General features: G+C 38.2%; 2 protein-coding genes across 3 annotated transcripts in view; one reads left to right on the top strand and one right to left on the bottom strand.

Annotated features, from left to right (window-relative positions):
- Positions 1–3: 3 nt before the first annotated feature.
- Positions 4–7729, bottom strand: LOC118737814 (L-dopachrome tautomerase yellow-f2-like). Of its 2 annotated transcripts, XR_004992843.1 has the most exons (7): positions 7458–7728; positions 1859–2190; positions 1521–1626; positions 1231–1435; positions 709–1159; positions 394–634; positions 4–291 (listed from the first exon to the last, which is right to left on the bottom strand). XR_004992843.1 is itself a non-coding variant. In XM_036468587.1 (6 exons), the coding sequence occupies exons 1-6, from the start codon at positions 7648–7650 to the stop codon at positions 491–493; spliced, it is 1431 nt and encodes a 476-aa protein (XP_036324480.1). In that variant the 5' UTR covers positions 7651–7729; the 3' UTR covers positions 4–490. The 2 variants fall into 2 exon arrangements, 1 of the variants encoding a protein (XP_036324480.1); XM_036468587.1 differs by having other exon boundaries at positions 4–634; positions 7458–7729.
- An 8899-nt stretch (positions 7730–16628) lies between these two features.
- LOC118737812 overlaps positions 16629–25762 on the top strand; it is a gene marked incomplete in the record, with an annotated part of 45679 nt that continues 36545 nt past the window's right edge. The window contains 11 exon segments of the mRNA XM_036468583.1: positions 16629–18413; positions 18479–18657; positions 18790–18951; positions 19032–19171; positions 19238–19419; positions 19501–19907; positions 20071–20387; positions 20462–20906; positions 25342–25374; positions 25433–25513; positions 25589–25695. Of these exon segments, the coding sequence (XP_036324476.1) occupies positions 17553–18413; positions 18479–18657; positions 18790–18951; positions 19032–19171; positions 19238–19419; positions 19501–19907; positions 20071–20387; positions 20462–20906; positions 25342–25374; positions 25433–25513; positions 25589–25695 (2914 nt within the window).

Here is a 25762-nt window from a genome sequence, read left to right as displayed (position 1 = left end):
CAATTCTAGAAATATTAAACAAAACTTATATTTACTTGTCCTTTAGTACAAATATTCGTATACATAGGTTTTGGAAAGTTGGAAAAAAATCCGGTCATCAACAAGCTATCTAATTTAACACATTCGCAGCTGGTAATAATGGGAAAGTAACTAAAATGTGTTTGCTTGCCTGTTCAAGGATTTGCAGGACAGGATTTACAGGAAAGGCTATTTTCATCTTTAATAACCCCTACGTAATAAGGTGTCGTACCTGGAACAGGCTTACTATTTATTTGTATCAATGGTTATAGTCTGCAAGAATTTTAAAACAACGAATATGTATGCTTATTATAGTTTTCTATTACACAACAAGGTAGTTTTTTCGAAATTTCCCAACCACAAAATTTTACCTACTTTGGCAGCGGAAGTGAAAATTTTGCATTTTCATCATAGATAAAATATTTCTCGACAATTTCGTGAATGTGTTAATAAAGTTCGCTGTTACTGGCCCCTAAGGAGCACAAATTGTATTCCTTGCAGCTTCAAAAACATTTTGCTTCCACACTCGGAAATTCACTACATTTGTATCCAACGTAGAATAAATGAATATTGGCATAGAATTGGTCATCACCCAGATATTTCCATCTTCGTCAATCTGCGAACGAAATTACAATATTTAAAAAAAAGCGTTTAACTCACGCAACTCAACTCTACACATATTCAACGCACCGTCAAGTCACTGGGGTATATCATGCGTTGCGCATCCTTTGCGACTGTGCCATGATTTTGTGGTGAAAATGATTTATTTGTATTCCAGCAACCAATACCGTTCCGTTGTATTTCCGCATAGAAAATAATGCCCGTGCGCGGGTCATATTGATGCATTGTGGATTGTCGGTTGACGCCGCGTCTGCCCAATGGCCGGAAATCATTGCCGTGATCGCTGCGCGCTGCATTCGCTTCATTCTGTAGCACACTGCTATCGACGACGAATTCTGTATTACTGGCCATGGGATGGAAGTAAACGGGCCGATAACCGTCAGGGCCATATGGACCAAGTGTGATGGAGAAGATGCCATCATCCCAACGGAAGGTTTGGCCACCGATTTGCAGATCGCCAGCTAGTGGCTCAAAATTGAAATAGTTGTGACTAAAGCTCCAAATGCGGTTATCTTTAAGGCTGAAAATATAGCAGTTCTTAATTAATAGCATTGCCAATATGTGTGTTGTACATTTTGCAAGTCTTATTACCTAAAAACGAATAACTGTCGATTTACTAAATCGGGTATATAAGCGAAAGCATCATTGCAACGACGCTCATTAACATCCACCGTAATGCTTGCAAGACCCCGTCCGGTATCCACGACGTTTGCGGGAATTTCGAAGCGGTGTAAAACACGATCATTCGTCAAATCAACCACCCAAATTGCTGGCCTCTGTACCTGCATGCGATTATCTATAGGACATAAAAATAGTAAATGCATTTGCCTATGAAAATTAGAAAAACTACGAGTATATAAAAAATAAATAAACGAACTCACTGGGATATTCAAGCATGCCGGTATCGATAAACCATAGGCGCTGGCAAGCGTCCACCGATGTGCGATATACCGAAATGATGCGATTTGAATTTGGTTCGAAGTTCGGCTAACGGTAAACGAATTCAGTGTATAGCACTAGTATGCAAAAATATACTTACATATCGTCAGCTGAAATGCAAAGGCCGTAACAAACCAAAAATTCAACATTTTCTGATTGATGAATCATGATGCAAAAAAAAAATGTTGTTCTATGCACAAAAAAAAATCGTTCTTTGATACGGCTTTTTTACTTTTCAGGTGACGACGATATGTAATACAGTTACAAATATCAGACTCACATTCAAATAGTTCGTTTCAAAATCGGGATATGCATGCAATTTGGGACTATGTTGTGTGCCGTCCTTCTGTAAATCAATGTAATTAAGGGTGGACGGTATGCCGATGCGTCGTCGTGGCATTGTCACAAACAAACGACCTTTATGATGGGTTGCACCCATCGGTACATTGTTGTATGGAATGTAGGAAGCATTCGCCTGCACATCGTTGATACGAGGCTCAAAAACTTTATTCGCTTCATCGCGCGAAGTTATTCGCTCATCGGCAGCACGTTTGTCTCGCTGTTCAAGATTAGCCAAGCTGCGCAGCCGATCAGGAAAGACAATCGTGCCAGCTGTAAAAGAATATTGGTTAAAACTTTAACTAGAAAATGATAGTGGACTTAGATATACTAACATCAAAAATTTAAGTAACCTTCATAGAGTCTTATTTGTAAGAACATATTACTTCATTTTAGTAATGTCATAACTGACAAAATACAATTAAAAAAAACGGCTTTGAAGTTTTTAGTCAGTTTCTTACCCTCGAAAAATAATACAAGTGTGGTGTGCTAGACCTTCTAAAATGTAGGAAAATGTTTTTTTATTGGAAAACGTTAAATTATGAACTACCAAGTCGAGGATGCTCTATCTTTTGGCCGTATTACCGACTTCCGTTTTCAACCGGAAGCGGGTTAAACTGACGGGAAGTCCATTTATATACATGGTTTTGCTACAGATTCTGATTCTCCGGATAAAAATATGTACGTAACCTTTGTTTGACATCCCTATTGACTTGTGGTAGATAAACGAATGTTAGTCGATTATCGATTGTCCGAGGCATTTTCAAAGTCGTTTTCTCGTTCAATAAGTGCGTGTGAATAGTTAATAGTCGCTTATCCTTCTACAAAGAAACAGTTGTAGAAAAATGATCGTTAAAAAACTATTCACAGCCGCTTTTTGAATAAGAGTCGTTTATCTACTACTAGTCGACACTCGCAATAGGGGTGTGAGTTTTTCTGGGAAGTGCCTTTTTTAACTTCTATATAATCGTTGAACCACAACTCGTCCTAAACTTCTAAAATGGACAAAGATGTTTTTATTGGAAAATGAAAAATACGAATTATCAAGTCAAGGATGCTTTACCTTTTCGTCGTATTACCGACATCCAGTTTCGACCGAAACTTTTGTCGGAACCGTTTTCCGAAACGGATTTCCGGAATGGAATTCCGGTCCAACCCCGGGCTCGAATTGTAGCATCCGTTCACGGATCGCAAACCATACGAAAGAAAATTACGTGATATGTTAGTTGTTAGTGGAATGGGATAAAGAGTACGTTCACGTTTGTCATAATCCGAAAAATGTGTTTTTACGTGACGAGTAATACGTTATCGTATGTGAAGATTCGAGCCCGGAAGTCGGTAACACGACCTAGGGCACCCTGTACTTTTCGACGCACCTATGCGCTGACTGTTTGTCTGATGAAAGGAGATACTTTGTTTTGTCCTCATTCTAGTAGCATTGTTTTCACCGATAATGTCGATGTCGTCGGCTTACGCCAGCAATTATGTATATGCTTTTGCGAAAAATTGTGCATGAGCGGTTAAGTTCGGCGGCTTTTATTATCATCTCCAACATCAGATTAAAGAAATAGCACGAAATGTAGTCGCTCTGTTCGAAATCTCGCATAAAGGCAACTTCTTTTAGTGCTGTCGGTGTATGTGGAATACGGTGAATACCTATTCTGTGGTGGATGTACCAGGGCTCAACTTATCACCGCCGCGTTTGAATAGCTCAGCTAGTAGACCGTCAGATCCACAAGAAATGTCTATTCGTACATATTCAAGGTCGGATGCAACAATTCCATCGTCTTCAACTGAGAGCTCGGGTTCATCTTCACTGCTCAATAGGATGGAAAAGTGTTGCCTTCTTAATTTAAGCACCTTCTGGATATCGGTTCCTATAGGAATTTCCCCTGGTCTTGAAACCTTTCGTAAGCCGCCTAACTTCCTGGTAAAATTTTCTTGTCGGACAACATTTCAAGCTCTTCAAACTTACATATTTCGACATCTCGCTTTTTATTCCGGAAAATACGCATCACTTCCCTCTCTGGCCCTTATGTCGGTCCCGCATAGCTCGCATTGCGCCTTATCGATGAGAGGGACATTTGGTTAACCTACTAGCGTACAAATGTATGTACAGTCATAAGAAAAATAATAGGAGCACGACATTCTGACAAAAACCATATATGTAAGTCCAATGGGTCGATTGTCGATGGCAACCGAACTTCAGTTGCTTTGCTAGTTGCCGAAACAATATTGCAGATGGCAACTGGCAATTGCAGTTGCTGGGATGGTTTTCGGAAAGTTGAAAAGTATGTCAAATATTTTAGTTTTTGATGGTTTGAACGAAATTAAGGTGCTTTTCCAGAATGGCGGGAAAATCGATTAAAACATTTTGCCTTTTTTAACGCTAGAGAAATTATAAGCGTTTTGCGATTGTTCAAGGCGACTAAATGTATTCGTGGCATCAACCAAGCAAGTATGTATGTAGGTTTGCATATGCATAAAGCTTTTCATATTGTAAAAAAAATGTATTGTTTTTAATAAAGTTTAAATACCTATTTCTCACACTCTCATTAGTTCACGCAATAGCTAAACCAAACAGTTTAAATCTCATACATACAAACATATTTATATACATATGTACATTAGACTGCATCACTCCCCATACAAAAAAATCGGTACTGTTTTTCCATTGGAATTATAAAATCTATTATATTTTAAGACGTCCACCAAAATATTTCGGAAAAATATTAAGATTTACGTGAGCTGGACCAATTTGAAAATACCTCCAAAAATGTTGTTTTTTATTAATAAAAATAGTTTCTTGTTTTTGTTATTTTGTTGGCCTTTATAACAATTATATTCAACAATTTATATTGAGCTCGAGGCCGTTTTTCAAATTATTGTTGCTTTTCCACAATAAAAATTTTCATTTAAAACGGCTCGAGCTCAATATAAATTGTTGAAAATAGTGTCTTAAAGTTCTTTTTTTTTTAAATCCCCTCAAATGACAAACCGGTTTAAGCTTAAAAAAATTGTACAATAATATTTCTAGAAAATTTAAAAAAATTGTGAACGGAATCGTAATAATGAGATTCTTGATGCAGTTTTTTACCTTTTTTTTTAAGATTGGTATAAGAAAAACTTCGATAACTGAACCTAAACTCTTCCGATTTAGACTTGTGGGGTATCATTGGAAAGGTATTTTCCCACGCTTTTTATTTCTTTGCAAATAAACTCATTCAAAGGATGAAAGAGGCAGCTATGATAAACGAACGTCATTCAAAGTTGAATTAAGATGTTTTGGTATTTGAAAAAAAATTGGGATACGAGTGACTTTCCTTTGGACAAAAATAAAAATAGTGGGAAAATACCTTTACCATACCATATCCTATTAGTCTAAATCAGAATTGTTTTGGTCCAGTTATTCAAGTTTTTCGTAAATCAATCTTTGAAAAAAGTAAGAAAACAGCATCAAAAATCTCATTATTACAATTCCGTTGAAAAGAGTTTTAAATATCTGTATCCAGATCTTTTAAGCTTAATCTGGTTTGTCATCTGAGGGGATTTTTTTCAAAAAGTTCTTTAAGAAACTATTATTTATTTATAAAAAACTCCAATTTTGGAGGTATCTTCAAATCGGTCCAGCACACGTAAATTTTAATATTTTTTCAAAATATTTTGGTGGACCTCTTAACTGCAACTTTTTTGGTGATGCAGTCTAATGTATGTACATATATTGAATATGAATATTTTGTGCTTCTTGACCGCACAAAACCTTGGTTAATCCCAATCGCCGCCGTCGAGTGATTGCATATCAATAACTTACAAATAAGTAAGGGAAATATTAGTATGTGTGTGTGTGTTAACATTGTTACTTGATCATTGCATAAGTAGGTACAGAGGAAAACGAGAAATAGCTTCAACAAAAAATTGCCAAAAATCCACTATAAATCCTAGCTACTTCAAATTCGCACTTTATTATACTAAAATTGAAATCTAATTAAAATACTTTACATTTTTAGGAAGACTTATATGTAAAATATTGCACAAAGTTAGAAAATTCGATATATACGGCTTTTATTAAAAAATAAACTATATTTTTATTAAAAAAAATATATAAAATTAAATAACAAACAAATAAATTATTAAAACTTGTCAAATTTTGCAGCGGGTTTTACAAATTACACTTATTTAAAATTACCTATTATGTGATTTTGGATGTTCACTTAATTTTTTGCACATATTTTTTTACATTGAGTTATTTGGTAATACTATTTTGTTTTAAGTGCCCTTGTGGTCAGCTGATTCAATTAAGTGATATTTTGACCAGTTTTGACTATTTTTCTTTTATTTATTTAATGTTTATAATTTTTTTTTATAAAAGGACATGCTTCAAGTCATTTACCTTTTTGTTTATTATATGTAACAGAGAAAAGAATGTGTGTTTAATATTTTGTTAATGTGTTTTAAAAACTACAAAGAACTAAAAATCATAAAATGTATTTTCCTTTTTAACTGCTTCATGTTTGTTACATATTTAAATTCAAAGTTGGTGTTAGTCGTTTCGACCAACAAGCCCGCAAACAGGGTCAAAAGAGCGTAGCACTTCCGGGGTTAAACACCACCCAATAAATCCACATTTCAAAGTTCGATCACAAGTTATAAAAATTCAGCAACTGTTAACAATTACACCCAAAAATTTCAAACCTTTTATTCAGAATTTTTAGAAAAATTTACGCAGTTTTATTGCCCGTTAAGTTTTATTAGGTCAGAGTGCAAATTTCAAGACTCTAGAAAATCGCGTTGACTTTTTTTAAATTTCTTTGCTGACGGGGCTAGGCAAAAATAAATATCGAGCATACTTTACATGGAAAAAAATGCCAAGCACCGTCAGCTAAAAAAAAAAATTTTAATGTTTATAATTTTTGTACGAAGTTGGGAATTTGGATTTATGTGGTTGCTGGTTATGCCATATGTTAAAGTTTTGTAAAAAGATTATAAACAAAAGAAAAAATCAAAATGTCACTTAACCCAGCTGACGACAAGTGTACCTATAAAGGAGGAGGACATAAGAAGACTGTCATTACTTTTATTTTTTTAATACATATATTACATATATATACAAGTATGCTATATTACTAAAAATAAATATGTGTTTTTTTTGTGTTGTGTACTGGTGTTTTCTTAGTGTTAACTCAGTACAAATTTACATTGACTCATTAAAAGAAATTCTACTAAAAATTCACCAAAAGGGGTGCAACTCAAAAATACATATATGTACATACATTTGTCAAACAAAAGAGAAATAACTTAAAAAATCAAAATTTAAACCCCAATATATATACGATTACAACGAAAGATCCCTACAACGTATGTCTTCTGTGTACATTTGAAAAGCATTGATTAAGACGGGAAACTCGTGCAGTACACAGAGATAAGATAATCAGTTTTTCACGTTTTCAAAAAAATGTGTTTTGTTTTAGTTGATCGCACTTTAGATCTTGGTGTGCGATATGTACATAGGTATATCGATAATTTGAAATTAATTTACTTACGAAGCGGGCGACTCTTATGTCCACCATCTCTATCTCCACTCCCATATAGAAGTTGCTCGCCACGGTTATAAAAATCCATTTGCTTCCAACCAAAAACTTCCACCATTCCATCACCGACAGCGAATTGGACAATATTTAATACAATTATTAATATAACTCCAACCAACGTTTTTTTAATTTCCATTTTTTTCATTATTTTCAAGCTCGTAACATTAGCGAATAATTCGATTGATTAAAGTCTAAGCCGACCAGCTCTAAAATTTATACTAAGCCAGCGATGCTATTTTAAATATAAAATCAACAAGAATCACTGTCGTACCAAGAAAAACCCGTGTGTGTGTGTGTGTGTGTGTGTGTGTGTGTGGCATCACTTTAAGACAGTGATTCCCAAAGTGGTCCAGGTGGACCTCCAAGGGTTCACGGGAGACTCGAGGGAGGTTTACGTTGACGTGAAAAAATATGGGTGTCCACGAAAATTTATCTGGTTTCGATAGTAACCAAACTGGTTGCTTGAAAGCCTGTTTATTTAACTTTAATTTTTTGAGTGGAGTACAGTGCTCTTGACACACTGCTTCACTGAAAAGAAACGGATGTTGGTATAAAACTGAGTGGGGCGAGGCGGAAATTGCTGGCGGCAGAGATTTTAACACTTGTGTATTTGCTACAGGATAGTACGACACCATTACATTTATATACATTATATAATGTTGAATCCCTGAGGCTGAATGCTGACTCGAATCTTCACTGATGGGTCCAAAATTGACTCTGGGTGAGGATCTGGGGTCTATTTCGAAATTAATGGGGATAAGCTTCATTTTTTTCTTGGGGAATAAACTACGGTCTTCCAAGCTGAGGTAATTGGAATCCTCAAAGCCATGGATTATGTGGTTGAAAATAGGTGGAGGGGAAGGAGTTTGCGTGCCTGTAGTGATAGCCTAGCTGCATTTAAGACATTTGCCAACCCTCTATCTAAGTACTTCCAAACTAGTAGTTCTGCAATGCAAGTCTCGACTAAATTATGTTGGTAAACATAACGATCTTGCTTTACACTGGGCACCAGGTCAATCCGGAGTACTTGATAATCACACATCTGTCCATTTGGGAACTGCTGGCTTAGACCAGGCATTCCTCGATCTGCAACCAATCAAAGCACTTCCCACTTTGGCCATCGAAACCACCATCAGAAACTGGGTGAATACTTCGCTCAGCAATGGCTAGGAGGTATCGAGGGGATGCAGATGGGCAAAACTCATGCTGCTCTATCTAGTTTTTTGCTCTCACTGAGCAGATGGGACTGCAGGCAACTTGTTGGAATGCTGACAGGTCACTGCACGTGGCTTCCTTGCTTGGTGGTTTGTCATCGATTTTTCTAGATTCGGTCTTTTCTCTATTGTCAGCTTCTGAATTAAAATTATGGCGTAAGAAGATTTGCGGTTTGTTGTTTAAAATTTGTGTCTGTTTAAAAATGTGTATGATAAATATTTTTCGCATCACTTTAAAATTCGGAGTGATAAAACTAAGAATAACGCCATCAACACAAATAAACTATTTTATGAGGAGAATGTAAATAACGCCAGCTCTCGGAGTACTCTTAAAAAATATAACTCCTCAGAGTGAAAGAGTACTTTGATGACTTTATGAGCTCTGTTTTTTTAAATTAGCAAGTGTGTAATCACATGTTTTTACTAAACAGAACACAAGAAGATATTTAATTTTTATTTTTGCCACTCCAAATTTAGTTTTGGAACTCACCCGCGATGCAAATTTACATCGCTAGATCTAATATTCACATTTTTTGATGAGCTTTGGAAATATGTTAGAAATGTTGCAGCAGGGGGTCCACCGAACCCAGCAAAGTTTTGAAAAGGGTCTACGAGAAAAAAGTTTGGGAACGTCTGCTTTAAGATGAGTCAAGAATCATATTTGTTTACTATAATATGTATGTATGTATGCGTAAATATGTATGTAGTACATGCAATTATCTCTTCCATCAATGTGCGGCAGCGATACAAGTCGCAAAGCTGATCCAGCAGTGCAAATATGAGAATTGGTTCTCATCTATCTACCTCAAAAACATGAATATCTGGCCAGTATGAAAACAATACTATTGATAAGAGAGCGGAGTCGACCGTACTTAAAACCGGTTGTTGCTTTCTTTAGTAATTTCGCTAGGGTGCAAACCTGCATACCTTTACATTGTATGTGTATGTACATTAAGGTAGTCCAAAAATGCATGTGAAAAAGTAAAGTCGGTTTTTTTCTCGCACCCCCTAGAATTGTTCTATGCCGAAAAAATATACCCCTATTTATTTATATTGAAATTAAAAAATGTTTAGAGGTGGAAAAAACTTTTCGTAGGAATGGTATAGAATTCTCGAAAAAACAATTGGGCATTGTTGTTGGAAGTCTCCTGAAGAAAACCAGACTTATTTTATTGAAAAATTTTGAGCGTTTTGAGCGACCTCTAAATATTTTTTGATTTTAAAATAAAAAATTGGGGTATATTTATTTCGATATAGAACATGGGGGATTAGAATTCCGACTTAACTTATTTTGTTCCACCCTAATGTGCATACTAGGGTGATTGAGTCGGTTTTTTTTTAATCTTGATTTTTCGAATATCAAATAAAATGGTTGTTTTGATCGAAAAACCCGGTTTTTTCATTCCATACAAATCTTGGCCTCTTAATTAAACTGTTGGGTTTTTCGAAGTTTTGAAGTTCAAAGGAAGCCTCTAAATATTTTCAAATTATATCCTAGGTTATTTGGGAATGAACAATATTTGGTTCCAATAAACGAATGCTTGGCGGTTAAACGTGTTTGGCCGAGCTTCTCTTCGCATTCGTGGGTTGCCATTGTCTGACGAAGGGCAACAGCTGCTTAAAAAAAAACTTCTGTTGACATTACAGTAATCAAAAAGTGAACTAGGGCAATTGAACCGGGCTACGGCGGCAAGAATCCCGTAAAAAGTCAGAATGCAATAAAGTATTAAAAAAAAGACCTAACGTGAGTTTTTCGCGGATTCCTATTTGTTTTAATTTTGATATAAAAAAACATGGTATTTATTTTGCTTTGCTCTTTTCTTAATAAAAGCTATCTTTACTGTTAATAGTTTCATTGTATTTTTTGGACAGGATTTCATACCAAGATAAGCATTTTCAATATACAAAATATGTATGTCAAATAAAGCCGGTTTATCCGGTTTTTTCTATATTTCAAAATCGGCAACCGGTTTTTTTCAAATTGGAATCTTTCGAATAACTCAAAAACCGGTTTTGGAAAAAGGCGAATATCGAATACCCTAGTACACACTTAAACTGTATTGCATCAACTATCTGAGCACGATTTCCCGAATCTTCTTTTGATGTTGCTCCGTTTCCTTCCAACGTAACCACTCCATTGCTCGCAATTGGTTTTGTCGGCTTATTGTTCTGAAAAGAGCCAGAGCACAAAGCGAATTACCTGAGCACGAACAACTCGTTATTCCTCTGATTTTCTCGGCGCTATAGGAGAGTACAAATTACTAGTTAAAGCAGCAAAAGTTGTTTCGAGTGAACACACTCCAGAATACAAGTTCTTTTACTTACCCAGCCGGCAAAAAATCAGAAAACCGATCCGAAAAAGGACAAAAAAGTGGATGAAGTGCGGATTTTTGTCAGTTTACTGATTCCATTTTCGGATACTTTGACAATCCGTCTTCCCACTAAAGTGTGCGGCAGAAACGTACATATGTACAGACAACAGTAACGGATACGTTTTCGATTGTTTTTTTCCGAAATGTGTCTGACTGAATTTTTCGTTCAATACGCTTCCCTTCTGCACTTCTCCGATACTTTTTCGTGGTTCGAAAGAAATATAATAAAAGTAGGAAGCGCCCGGAATTCGGCACCTTTTGGAAGTTAATTGCCAAAATGTTGCCATTCTTTTTAAACATTCCCATTTAGCAATAAAATAAGAACCATGTTTTCAAAACAAAAGTGCAATTATAAAATAAGATAAACCAGTTAAATATAGCATTTATAAATTAGAAAATTTTAGTTGAGAAAAAGAGGTACCTACACGCAAAGGACTTCACAAAAATGTATTGAAATATTATTTTTTACAAGAGTGCAATTTTGGCACTGGTGTTGTGTGCTGAAGGCTCCTTAATAGCTTTGTAATACGGAAACGATCCTTGATCATGGTTGTGAGATAAATTTGATGGCAGCACCCAGCGGAAAACGAGAGGCCGGCTATCAAACTCCAGAAAAACTCCGTAGGCAACGACAAACCGCTGCGCAAGACCGCAAGGCTAGACAAAAGCGACGACGATGAACCGTAGACTTCGAATGCAGCAATGGCGATGAGCAGCAGGCAAGCTGAGAAAGCCGAGTGTAAAGAGGTTATCCCAGGTCACGTATAACTAAGAGAGGTAGCCAAGCAATACCTGACCGTCGCGTTGCTGGACCATAGTGGCTCTTATGGACAGATGACCACCGATAGGTGGAAATCTGTAGAGAGGGAGCTGTTGAGTCTAATGATCAGCCGGATGCATGAAGATCCGGGCGAACCTTTGCCTTCATTTGACGGCGCAGGTTGGTTTAACGGGGTTAACCTCGTTAAATATAACGACAGCGCAACTAGTATGGCTGAAGGGAACGATTCCAAACCTCTTAAGGCTAGCTGACAACGTGCATCTAGAGATGAAGGACCGAGTTCTGATCCAAACGACTCCGAAGTCGAAGGTATGGATCCAGTATGGGGTGAAGCCAGAGGACGCCCTGCTCTTGTTGTAGGCACAAAACTCAAATATATCGACACGGTATTGGAAGGTAGCCAAGAGGCGGAAGGAAGCGTAAATCTGCGGTTAAAAAATCTTAACAATAAAGACGACAACGCAAACACGCTTGAAGAAGAGAAATTGAGAAAGATCTAGGTCTAGATATCTGGACTGACCTTAGATAGCGGAAGATGAAGCTAAAAATGGCGATGGGACCATGGAAACAGCGAGGGAGATGAGGAACGATAAATAAACCTGCATATTATGTTGGCTTCGAACGAACTCCAGGAGCCTAGGCTTGCGGCTGGCAAGAAGGTCTCTGGACTTAATTCACCGACATTCAGCTTATATTAAACTAAGGCCCTTATTATGAGTTGCATTCGATTTTCGATCTTCGCTGGTTATCGAAGGTGAAATTCGTGTTGTGAGCTATACCACCGTGTCGAAATTTTCGTTGAGTATCGAATTTTCTGTCGAACAGAGTTTTGCTTTCGATAGTTTAGTAAAGTGTTAGAAAATTGTGAAAAATTTGCTAATAGAACGTAAAACAATATTAACCAAAAACGCGATTTTAAAGCCATTGAGATGTCAGTAATATTTAAAAAAAAAGTTAATAACTTTTATTAAAAAAAATGTATGGCCAAATAAAGAATAATAATGGAAAGAAAACACCATCATTCTCAACTGTTTAAAATATGAGCAGAATCGGTATTACCAATCGCGAGAAAACAATTAAAATCTAAACAATTTCGAAAAATGTTAATAGCTATAACAAAATGAAAAAATAATTCGAATGTCGGAAAATTGTATTTTTCTTTTATCGTTATGAAGCATAAAAATATAATTGCACAGAAAAAGCTCGACCTTTGAAAAAATTGTGACCCACTTCACAAATTTTTACTCATATATCAATTTTTAATAAATATTGATGAATTCCTTTGTCACACTGCCAAAAAATCTGAAAGTCCGGTTAATAAACAATATAAATTCAAGGCCGTATTTAAGAAAAGTTGCCTTACTTCGACAATTTTTATACGATTGCAATAAATTTGCTATCAGTTTTTTTAAAGATAGATTTGGATAGTACTACTTATTTTGAAATTGTGGAAATTATCGATGGTCAAAATTTAAAAAGTCAAGAGAAATATATTTTTTTTACCCGATAAAAAATACCAACAAGCCAAGTCCGACAATAGATTATTATATACCATTTCAAAGGCCTACATATCCTCTTCCCAGACCATATTCGATCATTGAATCGAATCAAAAACAGTCATTCAAAAACTCATAAATCTACAAAATCGTATTTTCTGACCTAAATCGAGAGGTCGTGACCTCTAAATGATCTTTAAAAAAATTATAAAAACAGGCAGTAATATGTCTCATAAAACGAATAAAGTTTAGGGTAGGGTGTTGAAATTTCCAAAAAAAAGCATGTTCGAGGGGCACCCTAATGTACTCTGAGGGAAAAAATTCATAGTAAAAATTAATACTTTATATTAAATTATTGTTTAAAAAATGTTCGTGTTTAAAAATAATATTTTCATATAAAAAAAAGGTATGAAACCTTCGGGAAAAAGATAACCCGGGCCCTCTGCAACACCACGGGAATGTGGGCCAGTGCTAGACTTATAATAATATAATAATAGATTGGCGCTTACACATATGTTAGTGTTTGGCCGAGCTTCTCCTCCGACTTGTGGCGTGCGCCTTGATGTTGTCACACAAAGCGGAGGGACCTACAGTTTTACGCCGACTCCGAACGGCGATTGTATTTTTATGAGAAGCTGTTTTTCATGGCAGAAATACAGTCGGAGGTGTGCCATTGCCTGCCGAGGGACGACCGCTGTTAAGAAAAAACCTTTTTCTATATTTTTGGGATGTTGCTTTGACCAGGGCTTGAACCCAGGTGCTGATGTGTGAAAGCGCGCACTGCTTACCACTACACCACAGCGACCGACTGTGCTAGACTGCCCCTCAAGCAGCAGTGGACAGATGCCATCCACCTCGGTGGCCTTGTACCGTTCGAAACAGTCCAACGCCTACCGCACTGATTGCCGGCTTATAAAGCTTTTAGCCAGTTTCCAGTTCGATGGGGGATGGCCTGTACGCCCGGAACACCGCATCCCCGGAGATTGGAATGGCATCCGGGTGGTGGGCCGACAGCAGGGCGAGTTCACTTTTCTGCTCAGTTTCTGAAAAAGTCCCATTAGGAACTGGTCCCTGTTGTGGCTCTGGCTAAGGCTTTATGAGGCCTAGCAGCTGCAAGAGCCGATGCGATGTTCTCACAAAAGGTGCTAAAGCTGCTACGCTAAGCCTTTCTAATCAGTTTATTATATTTTTCCAGACTGACTGAGCACTCCTCCCACCACCCTGTGCGCTTTTCCCTACTGTGCGCACTTCTTTTCTAAGTACTGAGAGTTTCCGTGACCACCTGAGCCTTACCTTTTGGCCTTGTCACGGAACAGCTAGAAGTAAAGCCATCTAAAATAGAGCCGTTCCACTTGTTGATCCTGTCTTCTGACTGTTGTGCCTCTAACTTGGTCCAACCTATGTACTTCTTCGTATTTACCCGTCTGTTTTTCTGGGGTTTCTCATGGGATAACCTGTCCGAACTTCAGCTCTCAGTGCAAATCGGATAAGCCTATGATCCGACTGTGAGGACTCCACCACTGAGGGTCAGACGGCTGGCTAACCTGTTGCTGAGAGTGATGCCGAGTACTTCCTCTTTGACCGTAGTAGTGAATGTAGGTGCATTGCCCACATTGTGATTCCACAAGGTCTTCGCTAATTAACTATACATTCCAAAAGGCACTCACACCTACGATTTGTGCCCGAGCTGCCCCACGCAACGCAGCAAAGATTAGCAAGAAGTCGTCTTCTGCGACAGAATTCTAATATCTGCTGTACCTCAAGAGGTGGCACGTTGGCGTTGTCCCCCGGAAAGAAGGCTGCGGCCAGGACCACCTCCACCTTCAGAGTAGACTGGACTGTTGCTAGATCCGGTGTAAGAAACTCTATAAATAAATTCAAAATTCAAATGTCAGAAGTTAATATTATTCTTCAGCTCTACACACGCTCTGAGCCTCTCTCAGGAGAGGTCCCAAATTACCTTATTATTCTTATGGTTAAGGCCCCTGGAGGACGGTGGTTTGGGTGGTGTAAGCTGGCAGCTGCTTCGTTTTGATGTGCCCGTTGAAGTTGCTATTTTGTTGCCAATTGGCGGCGCGGGTCTGCTGCTGTTGCCCGTTTTTCTGCCTTTCGGCAGGTGCGGGTAGTTTACTGGTTGTTGTTAACCAACGTTTGCAGCTCTGTCGCCTCAGCGTTTGCGCTGTTGTTGTTGTTGTAGAAGCTACAACAACCCCGCCCAGGACGGTTGGTATCTCAGTCGTTGTCGTCAGCGTTTGCGCTCTTGTCGCTCGATTTCCTCTTGCTCAACCTCTTGCCTGACGTCCGCCATGGCGCGAGCTTCACTCGGCTTCTTTCCTTGCTGCAGGTACCGAAGATACCACTTGACACACGAACCACTAAGGCCAGCTCGCTGGTGGTCAGAAAGGGCCCCCGGTTAACCGGACGGGGGCCACGGATGCGGTCTGCACCTACGGATTCGTTTCTTGCTTTCTTGCATCTGCCACCCGGACTTATACGATGCTGATGAGGTCCGAATGGGGACCTGACTTCTCATTTTCTCTGGCGTGTTGCTGCTGTTTTTGCAGTTGTTTCCGATAGTCACTAGCGCTACGTTTGACTGCTGTTTTTGTTGATATAGTTGATGTTGTTTTGTTGTGTTCATCTTGTGTGTACGACTGGCTGCTCGAAGAGGCGAGCTCAGCAGTCAAATAAGTTGTAGGGTATCTCATCTGGTCCAGCGCGCCAACGCCTCATGTCATAGTAAGGCCACCGTTACTCCTCGATGCCCGGTGTCGATGAGGCGCCATTATAATTCAGCCGGCTCATTGCCTCCTGTCTGCAAACCGTCCCACGGGAACGGAGTCGCATCACACCCTGGATTCCCGATAGGTCATAAGAATTGTATAAAAAAATTCATTATAAGAGCGCTTAAAGCCGAGTTTTTGGAACCGACACTTTGGCGCAATAGTTAAATCAATTCGTATGCGATGAGTTGTGTCATTGCCGTGGAAGGGCTAATAGTTTCAATAACGTTGAAACGCTTAAAGTCAAGATTGTTCAGCATACTTGTAAGCGCAGTAATTATTGCATAGCCCTGCGATAAATTTTGTCGTTGGCGTGGAAATAGGGCCGTAATTGTATTGGTACATAAAAAAAATAAAATTGGTAAATTATTTTTCAAAGATTTCGATAGAAAAGTTGTGAGGCGAGTGGCAACCGTATACATAAGATAATGGAATAATTTCTGATTTATTTTGAAGACCTTTAATTTGTTTGTACAGTACTGGTGCGAAATAATGCAACTCTGCTCAAAACAAAGTTTGCAGCAACACTAACGAACGACGATAAACGACGAATAGAGAACGAAGCACAGAACGAGGAAATTTCACACATCCGAGGAAAAAGGGAAAATTAAACAATAGGAAGTTTTGTAAGTGCATAAACTGATCAAAATATTAGAATATAATAAGTTTTACATCAGTCGAAACATATACAATTAAAAAAACATATAGTGCTGAAGTGCAAGGATCATTTGAAAATTTGATGGGAAGTGAACTCGCTCTGTGCAACTGAGGTTTTAGGCAGCGGCGGCCGAGTGAAAGTGTCGCGGAAATTCTGGGCTTCGTCTGCCCGCCCTGCTTTGCGCTGTTTTTATGCGCTTTTAACGGCCTCTGCTACTGAACACAAATTTGCAGCGAACGATTTTGTAAGCACAGAAAATGAAAAATGCAAATAGCGGATGAAGTGCATAGAAAATAACAGAAAAGTGTACAAAAAAGGCAAGTGCTTTTGTGGAAGATTTGTATGGTGGAGAATACGGAAATTAAGCAGCGAATACCAACCGAACAAGTTAACGAGCAATTGGCGCGTGCGAACAAACTTTAACTAATCAAATAATTTTATTTTACCCTGAATAACGCCGTTGTATTGTATCAGAAACGAAGTTATGTGTATAAACATTTGTATTGAATAAGAATTGTATTAATCTAGTTGGAAACAGACAGCTATTAAGGAGGCCAATTAAATGCGCCGACGTCCGTTGCATTCATCCCATCGTGGAGATTACCAAGTGTGAGGGCGTAAGGTCGACACCATCATTGTAGATGCCGCGGCTATTGTAGCGTCATCAATTCAATTGAAATTAAACTGTGCTGGTGCAGTTGTATTGCCACTGCAACAAAAGTACAATTCTAGCAGGATAACTGATGGAAGCACGAAAGGCAAAAGAGCTACGAGTGCGAGTGCGACGTATCAAAGTGAACTCTTCCACCTGCAGCCCAACCACTGCCCCGATTGCTTATGGCACTTCAACGTCAAGCCAGCCAACAGCTATTGACGGAATGGAAACAGAAGCTCCTTCAACCAGCAAAAGTACGGTAGTGCCCTCAAACAGTTCCTCGCCATCAACTTCCGATGGTGATGATTTCGCTACCGTGCATTTTAAGCTGGCAGCCGCGTTGGAGGCTGCCGCCGCACATGCAACTGGCAGCGGGCCGGGTGCTCACCTACTCGACTGGCAAAGTATGAAATCGGCACTCATCGCTGAGGCAAACTCAACGTTAAAACTCAAGAGTTCTAGCGAACAGAAGTCGGATGATGATGGGGCCGAACCACGTGACTCCGATGCGGAACCCTTAGATTCTTTAGCCGCTGAAACGCAATTGGGCGGCGTGCTATTAAAACCGCGGCAAGATAGTGACAGCAGCAGTACAAGTTCCAGTGACGAGGACGACGACGTGCCTGAGATATTGCTGGTTTCACCAGAACCACATGCAGACACTATGGATGCGGATCGTTCAATGTTATTGTCGAAATTACCGTTTTCCGATCCGGGAGTTTCCGTGCTGGATGATAAAAACCCAACGGCAGCATTATCGAAGATACTCTCCTTACCGCCATTTGATCCGCATGCACCACATTTACAGGTGCAGCTGATTATCAAAAATGTTGTTTCTCTCGCGCAATTGAGCCAACGAGAAGACAATGTTATTGAGTTGGACATTAAGAAGAGCCTTATTGCGGAGTTTGCTATCAGCAAAAAACATCGCACACTCAGTCCATTTATGGTATGATGAACATAATACTTAATTGTAAATATTTAAAAATTAATTGGTTGCAACTATTACTATAGGATGTATCAAACATACATGTAAAACATAGTAACGATGAGTTCTTTACATTTTGCTCATGCAAAAATTGTCTGAAGTATCGTGAAATTGTTATACATATTATGGTAGAGCAATTCAAAACGGCGCATATGGTGGTCATGTTGCTGGATGTTTTAATTAAGGCGTACGGGCCAATGCTAAAGTAAGTGCATGCTTTGCTGCTTTAAAGACCTTCGAACGTTCTAATAGATATGTTTTAAAATCAAATACCAAAATCTATAAGATCAGTTTTTAGTTAAATACGTACATACATATATATGTTTTATATTCGTAGAAACAGGACCGCTTACAATAAGTTTGAAAAACTATTGGACGCCAACAAAGAGATCTATTGGATAGCTTGTGGCTTTGTCTATAATAAAAAGGCTGAACATATGGATTTCATATATGACGACTCGCTATCAGACAATATGATTTTCGTACTATTTAGTTCCATGTAAGTAAACTGTCGTTGTTTGTTAATCTCTCAAATGAATACACGTTTTTTACTGTACTATTATTTCTTAATTCTTTCAGTCTTATGGTGAACAATCCTTTATTGTTGCTGCAAATATTAGCCTTTCACGTCGAGTGCATCGTTAAAGCATACGCGGAAGGCTTCATAGAAATTGTGGAACCTGACAACAATAAAATACCCGCAGAGGAAATGCTAACTTGTATGTTCATGTACATATGCCTGCCCAAAACCAGAAACTAAATTTTTTTTTTTTACATTTTTGCAGATATTTTGGACGGGTATGATGATTTATGCCGTATATCAGAACAGATTTCATGTTATTTGTTTGCATTTGAGAATGATTTTCTCCGCAAATTTAACTTAACATGGACACTGCTGTGTCAGCGTCTATATCAGCTTCATGTTTACTCTACTCTCACCGACACTATGCTGGCCTGTATCATAACTGTAAGTGCTTAACACCACAAGTTTTCAATTGTTTGCTTATTAGTTTATTTTGCTATTGATTTTTTCCTTCCAACACTTTAGCTGAAAGAGGATGAACTAACATCGCGCCATGCCGCACTTATAAAAAAATATATTCAATTCGATGACAAAATGACATGCGTTGAAAAGCGTTATACAGATGATATTTGGAACGAACTCAACAAATTTAATATGTCTGAAACGGAACGCAAGCGTCGAAAGTGTTTACTTAATGTGCATCGCATATTCGATACTGTCGTGCAGGACGCAATCGCTTTCTCGTTGCAGGAATTCGATGATGACAATGATTTCTATGATTTTCAATGCCTAGAAAATCGGCGCCTTGCCTGGCAAAATATAATGGCATACACGAAGATGAAATGGCCAGATGGATTTTTTAAGCCGCCTAATACATTGGTTTGCGAAGATAAGTGCAAGAAATGCAATGTGCTGTTGGAGTACCACCAAGAGTGAGCAAAGGGGCGATTTTGTGGAAATTATACAGATTATTTGAATAATGACAAAAATGTGTGGGGGTTTCATTATATATTTTTAAAATTTTTCGAAAGTATACTTTTTTTTTAATTTTGAAGAAAAAATTATTTTTAAGCATTTAAATTTACGACTTAATAGGAACTGCAAATGCATAACGTGTTCTATCGCTGGAGGCCCACTGACACCTCGACGATATTCGGATCAAATCTGCTACAAGTGTATGGCACAAGCCCTAATCGAAAAAGAAGTTAATCTGTACGAATCTAAAATTATAAATGCTTGCACAAGTGATGACTTTTTGACATATATCAAAACACGCGGCAAGCGAAAGGGTACGCTAGAAGAGTTGGGCGAAGAAGTTTGTGCTACCTTGCCAGCCATTAAGGGAAAAGTTGATGACACAATCGAGTTGGGTCAATATCATGTGGCATGGGCTGTTTTTCAACACTTTAATAGTAAGTTCTGAAAACAATTTTAAAATATTATCGCAATGATTTTAAATATGTATACACACAATTTGGTTTTGCAGATCGAAAACGTTATAAACATGCAACTATTGATGAAAAATATTTTTGCAAAGATTGCACGAGTCCGGCCTGTCTGTTAGCTCGCAAAATACTCAACAACGAAGTGGCGCATACTCTTTCTCTACATTTGGTGCAATACTATCAGCAGCTATCAATGAGTATCGAAGAACTTCGTGCTATACTGCCAAACATTATGTTCTACAATCGAAAAATGATTGCTTTCAACATTGGTTTTGATTTGACCGATGTACATGATCTTGTAGTAAAGATCTACTGGACATTCATTATTTCACTTTATGCGAGATATTTCATGGAGTTCGATCTTAAGTGTCCATTGAATTTAAACTACTTTGAGTTGTCAAGCAATGACATAAAGCTTTGCATGGATCAACTAGAAGGCAGCAAGGACGATACTAAATTCGTAAAATTTTTGGACAAAATTAAGAGGTGAGGACATGAAGGCATGATAATGGTTGGATTTAATCTTTATATTATTAAGTTTCACCATTTTTATTAAGCTTGAGGCCGTTTTCTATGAAAAATTGTGGGGGAAAAATAGTTTTATAAATTATTTATTTATATTATTAAAAGGTAATTTTTGTTTTATTTGCCCTCGTTGAAATAATTAAAACTATTTTCAAAATATTTTAAAGATTCGACTGACGCTCTGTGATTTTGCTGTATGAGCAGATTTCGCGGTGCGTTGAGATTTGTTGGGGAACTTCCAACAAATTTATTTATTGATTTATTTAGAGTCTATGATTATTACAATCTTACAGACTAGAATAACAAAAAAAAAAACTTAATAAACTGTAACATTAAGAGTAACATGTACACAAGGTTGTCTTAACGGCATCGCTTTATTTTAAATGATGCCAACATTCTTACTACGACTAAACAGGGGTGTATTTTTTAGTCTTGTTAGTCTACTTGTTTTTTATTATATTCCATTTATACTATGTTACAAAATTTGAAGACTATTTTGGCGTTTGAAAACTTTAAGGTACTGGGCTGATATAAACGATTTTTTTTTTAAGGGACGTTTATAAAATTTTAATTAAAAATATAAAATTTATTATTATTACTAGCAGACCCGGCGAACTTCCTCCCGCCTAAAATTTATTTATTTATTCAAAAATTTGGTGCAATGTTTTCACCACAATTCACACTCATGTTTGGTTTTGTGGTCGTCAGAAAGGATATCCTGCATTGCCGTCTTAAATAACCTAACGAAAGCGTTATGTCTGTAAAGAAGTTCTTGCGACAACAATGATCCGGCTCGATGTTGAATCGTCCTTGAATCTGTATAGAAAAGGTGGTGGCATTTTCAAAATGGCAGAACATCATTGGTCCACAGAAATCCAATATACATACATATACATTCTACAAGTTTTCAATCCAAGAATATTCTAGAAATGGGCGTGGCTTTATTAAAACCAAAGGTCTTAAATTTAGACTTTATTGTGGATTTCGCCAGAATATCTATATGGATTGAAAAAGTTGTGGAACAAATGTTGTTAACGAAGCGATATTCTGTCGAAAACCGTAATAAAATTCGCGTTTTGCTAACTTTAGTCCTGCAATTGCCACGCCCATTTCTAGGGGTTTGTCGCCTTACACGAAAATCTTGCAGTACAAATATTATTTCTGGATAGGTATTCTATCGGAATCCGCAATAAAATTTTACTGTTTGCAAAAACTTGATGTTTAACATCTTACTACATATATCTCATCATAAGTTTTCGATAATAAATTACTAAAAATTATTGATTCTCACAAAATAAACCATCTCGTCATAAAGAAAAATATTTTAAAAATAGTTCTTGAAAAACCCCTCATTTTTTGGAACCACGTGTTTTATAGAGAATTAAACAAGGATTACGATGGTATAATTTTGAATCCTTAATTTACTGGCCTTCACTACGCAAATCAACTTCAAAAGGTTCAGCTGTTAATAGTTAAGTTAGCTTTAGGACAATCTTGACTATATTATATATAGAAATGTTAAGCCCGTTTCTTTAGCTTTAAAACGACGTGAAGATGAAGTCTGTACGATGAGCAGAACCCGAGATATAACGATTTGAAGAAGTACATGTTTAGTCAGAATCACGAAAAAATGCAAATTTTGACAGATCATATCTCATATTTATCTCCGAAGAAAAAAGATTTAAAAAAATTTCCTCGAACACGTGTTAGCTTATTTTATGTATAGAACCCATACAAACAATTTGAAGCCAATCGAAAGAGTGACACGAAATTTGGTGTCCGATATGAAAAAAATGTCTTAATGCGGTTTTGCATTTTGTTGATACGCGGTTTTGTACTTTAAATGACGATAAACAATTCCCAAAAATCATCGCGAATTTTTAGACATTTTAAATTTGCACATTGCTATATAGTAGTCTAGGTCTCAATGCCCTCTAGTAAGTGGATTTACTTACGCCTTTGACAGATCTACGCTACTAGGACTGCTCTTTCAGAGGCGGTTTCGGTTTATGTCACGTGCTATCTGAGTGTTTATGGCGTTAAGGGCTGTTGTGCTGTGCACTTTACGAAACCCATGCACGGGTACCTGAACCTCACCACTGGAGGGGGCCACTAGGTGTTGGCAGTTTCTACGGCCTTCTGGTCACTCGACGTTCGGCTTTGTCTGCCGGAGAATGCAGCGTAAACTGTCGGCTAAAGTAGATCGCGCATCGCACCGGGTCCGACGAGGCGCCGTAGCCGAAAGAGATTTCATCTCCTTCGTCACGCTTCGTCGGGCTGGAAAATGACCTCACGGTTGACCAAAACTTGCTCACATCAGAGATGAAGTTAAAAGTCCACTTCTTCCGATTATGTACGGTCACTAGTTTCTGACTCCGTATTGAGACCCCTAATGCGAGGATTTCCGGGATCGGTCTGACGAAGGTTATCAGTAAGGACAGCCGCTTCGGCAGGAAGATTCTGACGGGGGTTCGAAATACACCCGGATGAGATGAAGCGGGCTGCAGCAGAGACAACCCTGCGAAACTTTCGCTTACCTACGTGGACGTCGGTTTGTGTGGGGAGGCAGAGAAGGTTCTTTCAGTAACTCCGCGAAGCCGTTTCAATCAGCTTTCGAAAAGTTTATATAGTTTCGTTGTTCCGCGGAAGCAAAGACGGCAGGTTTATCAATAGAGATGACTGGGCAGATGGTTTGATGCTAAGGACAGCTTAGGTCGCCATGTTATAATGTTTATCAGGTGAACACTTGTGATTTTTATGTCAGGTGAGCTGCGGCGGACGCCCATAATCCTCGAGGGTACGTCAGCGTTCATTGTGCAGAATGTCGAATCGTCTGTCTGCTCAGTCAAGTAAAACCACCAACTACCACACGGTTTTCACCTCTGAGGAGTACACCTGTTTCAGGGTGATATCCTGCCGGGCAGCTAGTATGGTATTAATGCGGTCGACGTCTGCTTTGATAAGACGATACCGCACGATGTGATGCGTGATGAGCGCTAGGCCACGACAATTATCTCGCTCGCGATCGCGACGGTTCACTTTGTATCCGGCGCAATTAAACAGCGTTCAATCGCTGTGCAACTTCGTCTCTTGGACCGCAGCTATTAATATTACATGCCGACCCATAAAAACTTACTCTGTAGTCCAGTTGAATTGCAAAATCTGCGTGTAACTAGGGTGACAGTGAGGCGTGTTATCTGTCTGCTATTTGCTCTGTTTGCTGCTGTGGAGGGTGCTGCACTGTGGTGGTGGTGGGAGGCGTTGCAGTAGGGACTTGCGATCGAGCAGTACAGCAAGGGCCCTCGAAGTTCCTCGTCCAGTCACGCGAGACCAACCAAGGCAGATTTTGCACTTGACTGATGTTACGTTACGGAATATCCTGATCTGACCAGGATTTGTTGGCGGCGTCATGTGGACTCTGGTGTGCCGTCGAGACCCCTAACGGGGTTAGATAGCCGAAACAACAGCCCTTGGTCGGGTAATACGTCATTCCGACACGTAGAACCGGCTGTCGTGGGAATGGGCGTCAGTGGTGTTTCGGTTAGGCTGAAAGGCGACTTGGCAGCGATCAATGAGATGAAGCGAATTTGAAAACCAGGCAATACGATTACATATAATACGTTGCAGAATTTTGGAAAGACAAGATATGAAGTAACGATATTGAGGACAGGAGCCACTTATTTGCTCTGGGTATGGCAATTATGGTGGCGATTTTCCAGTTTTGTGGGATAACAACCGAGTCTAGAATAGAGTTATATAAAGATAATAGACGAGCTTTGGCAGAGTTTGATAAGCATTTAATCATCTTAAAGGAGATGCGGTCGAAGCCAGGGGTTTCACCTTGAGCCTTACCGACGCGCATGGTTAATTCTATACTGCTTATAGGCATACCTTTTGGATGCGAGTCTGGGAGCGTTATGATTAGTTCGTAAATGGAATTTTTGGAACATCTAGAACTGTTGAAGAAATTAGAGTCGGATGAATGACTAGACCAGTAAGCAGTAAAGTAGTTGGCAACTATTTTTGGATCTGATAAGGTAATGGTTGTTTTTGATAGTAAAAGGTGGTTTTGAAATGTTTGTTCCAAATTGTGGCGACTGAGAGGTTTGAATTAATGGAAGCGGTAAATTTAGTAAAGCTGCACCTTTTTTTCTAATTTCATCTCTATCCTAATAGGTTTCCCTTCAAAAATTCTTAATTTTTATTAAGCTTATATTAAAAAGACATTTTAATCGTTTGGAAACCTATTGAAATATTGCTTTAAAAAGAAAATGGGCTAACTCCAGATAAGTTTTTTACCAAAATGCCATAGTTATATAAATTTAATGTTATTATAGAATGCAAATTATATAGATTGATTATTATATTAATCATTTTTCATTTTATTTATCCACAGTTTGTCGCCGTTCAAAAGCCAAGTTGAATCTGAGTGAGTAATATATGGTTTCTGTCCTGTTTGACTCAAGTGTAAATTTTTTTTATTTCAGTTTTGCGTTTACTGTTGATATTCATACTGAAGAGATTCAAAAGAAGTTGGATGAGCTTCTCAATTTCGAAGATAACCAAAGGTATGTACTTTTATATAAACTGATATAACAAAATACATATTTAAGTTTGGGATAAAATAGTTTATATTGTTGCAGCAGTCCGCCATTAAATGAGCAGGTCGCACCACCCGTTAGCAATATCGAGCCAGCGACTGTGGTTGAAGATCATCCCAAAAAGAATTGCAAAGAAAAATTAAAGAAATGTATATTAAATAAATTTGTGTAAATGTTTCGATGTTTATTTTAGTATATTTTTCTAGGTTGTTTCGA

Source organism: Rhagoletis pomonella, unplaced genomic scaffold (assembly GCF_013731165.1).
Source record: "Rhagoletis pomonella isolate Grant_MI unplaced genomic scaffold, Rhpom_1.0 Rhpom_scaffold_00004, whole genome shotgun sequence".
NCBI lineage: Eukaryota > Metazoa > Arthropoda > Insecta > Diptera > Tephritidae > Rhagoletis > Rhagoletis pomonella.
The sequence above is the reverse complement of the archived record's forward strand: the minus strand, read 5'-3'. Positions and strand labels throughout refer to the sequence as shown.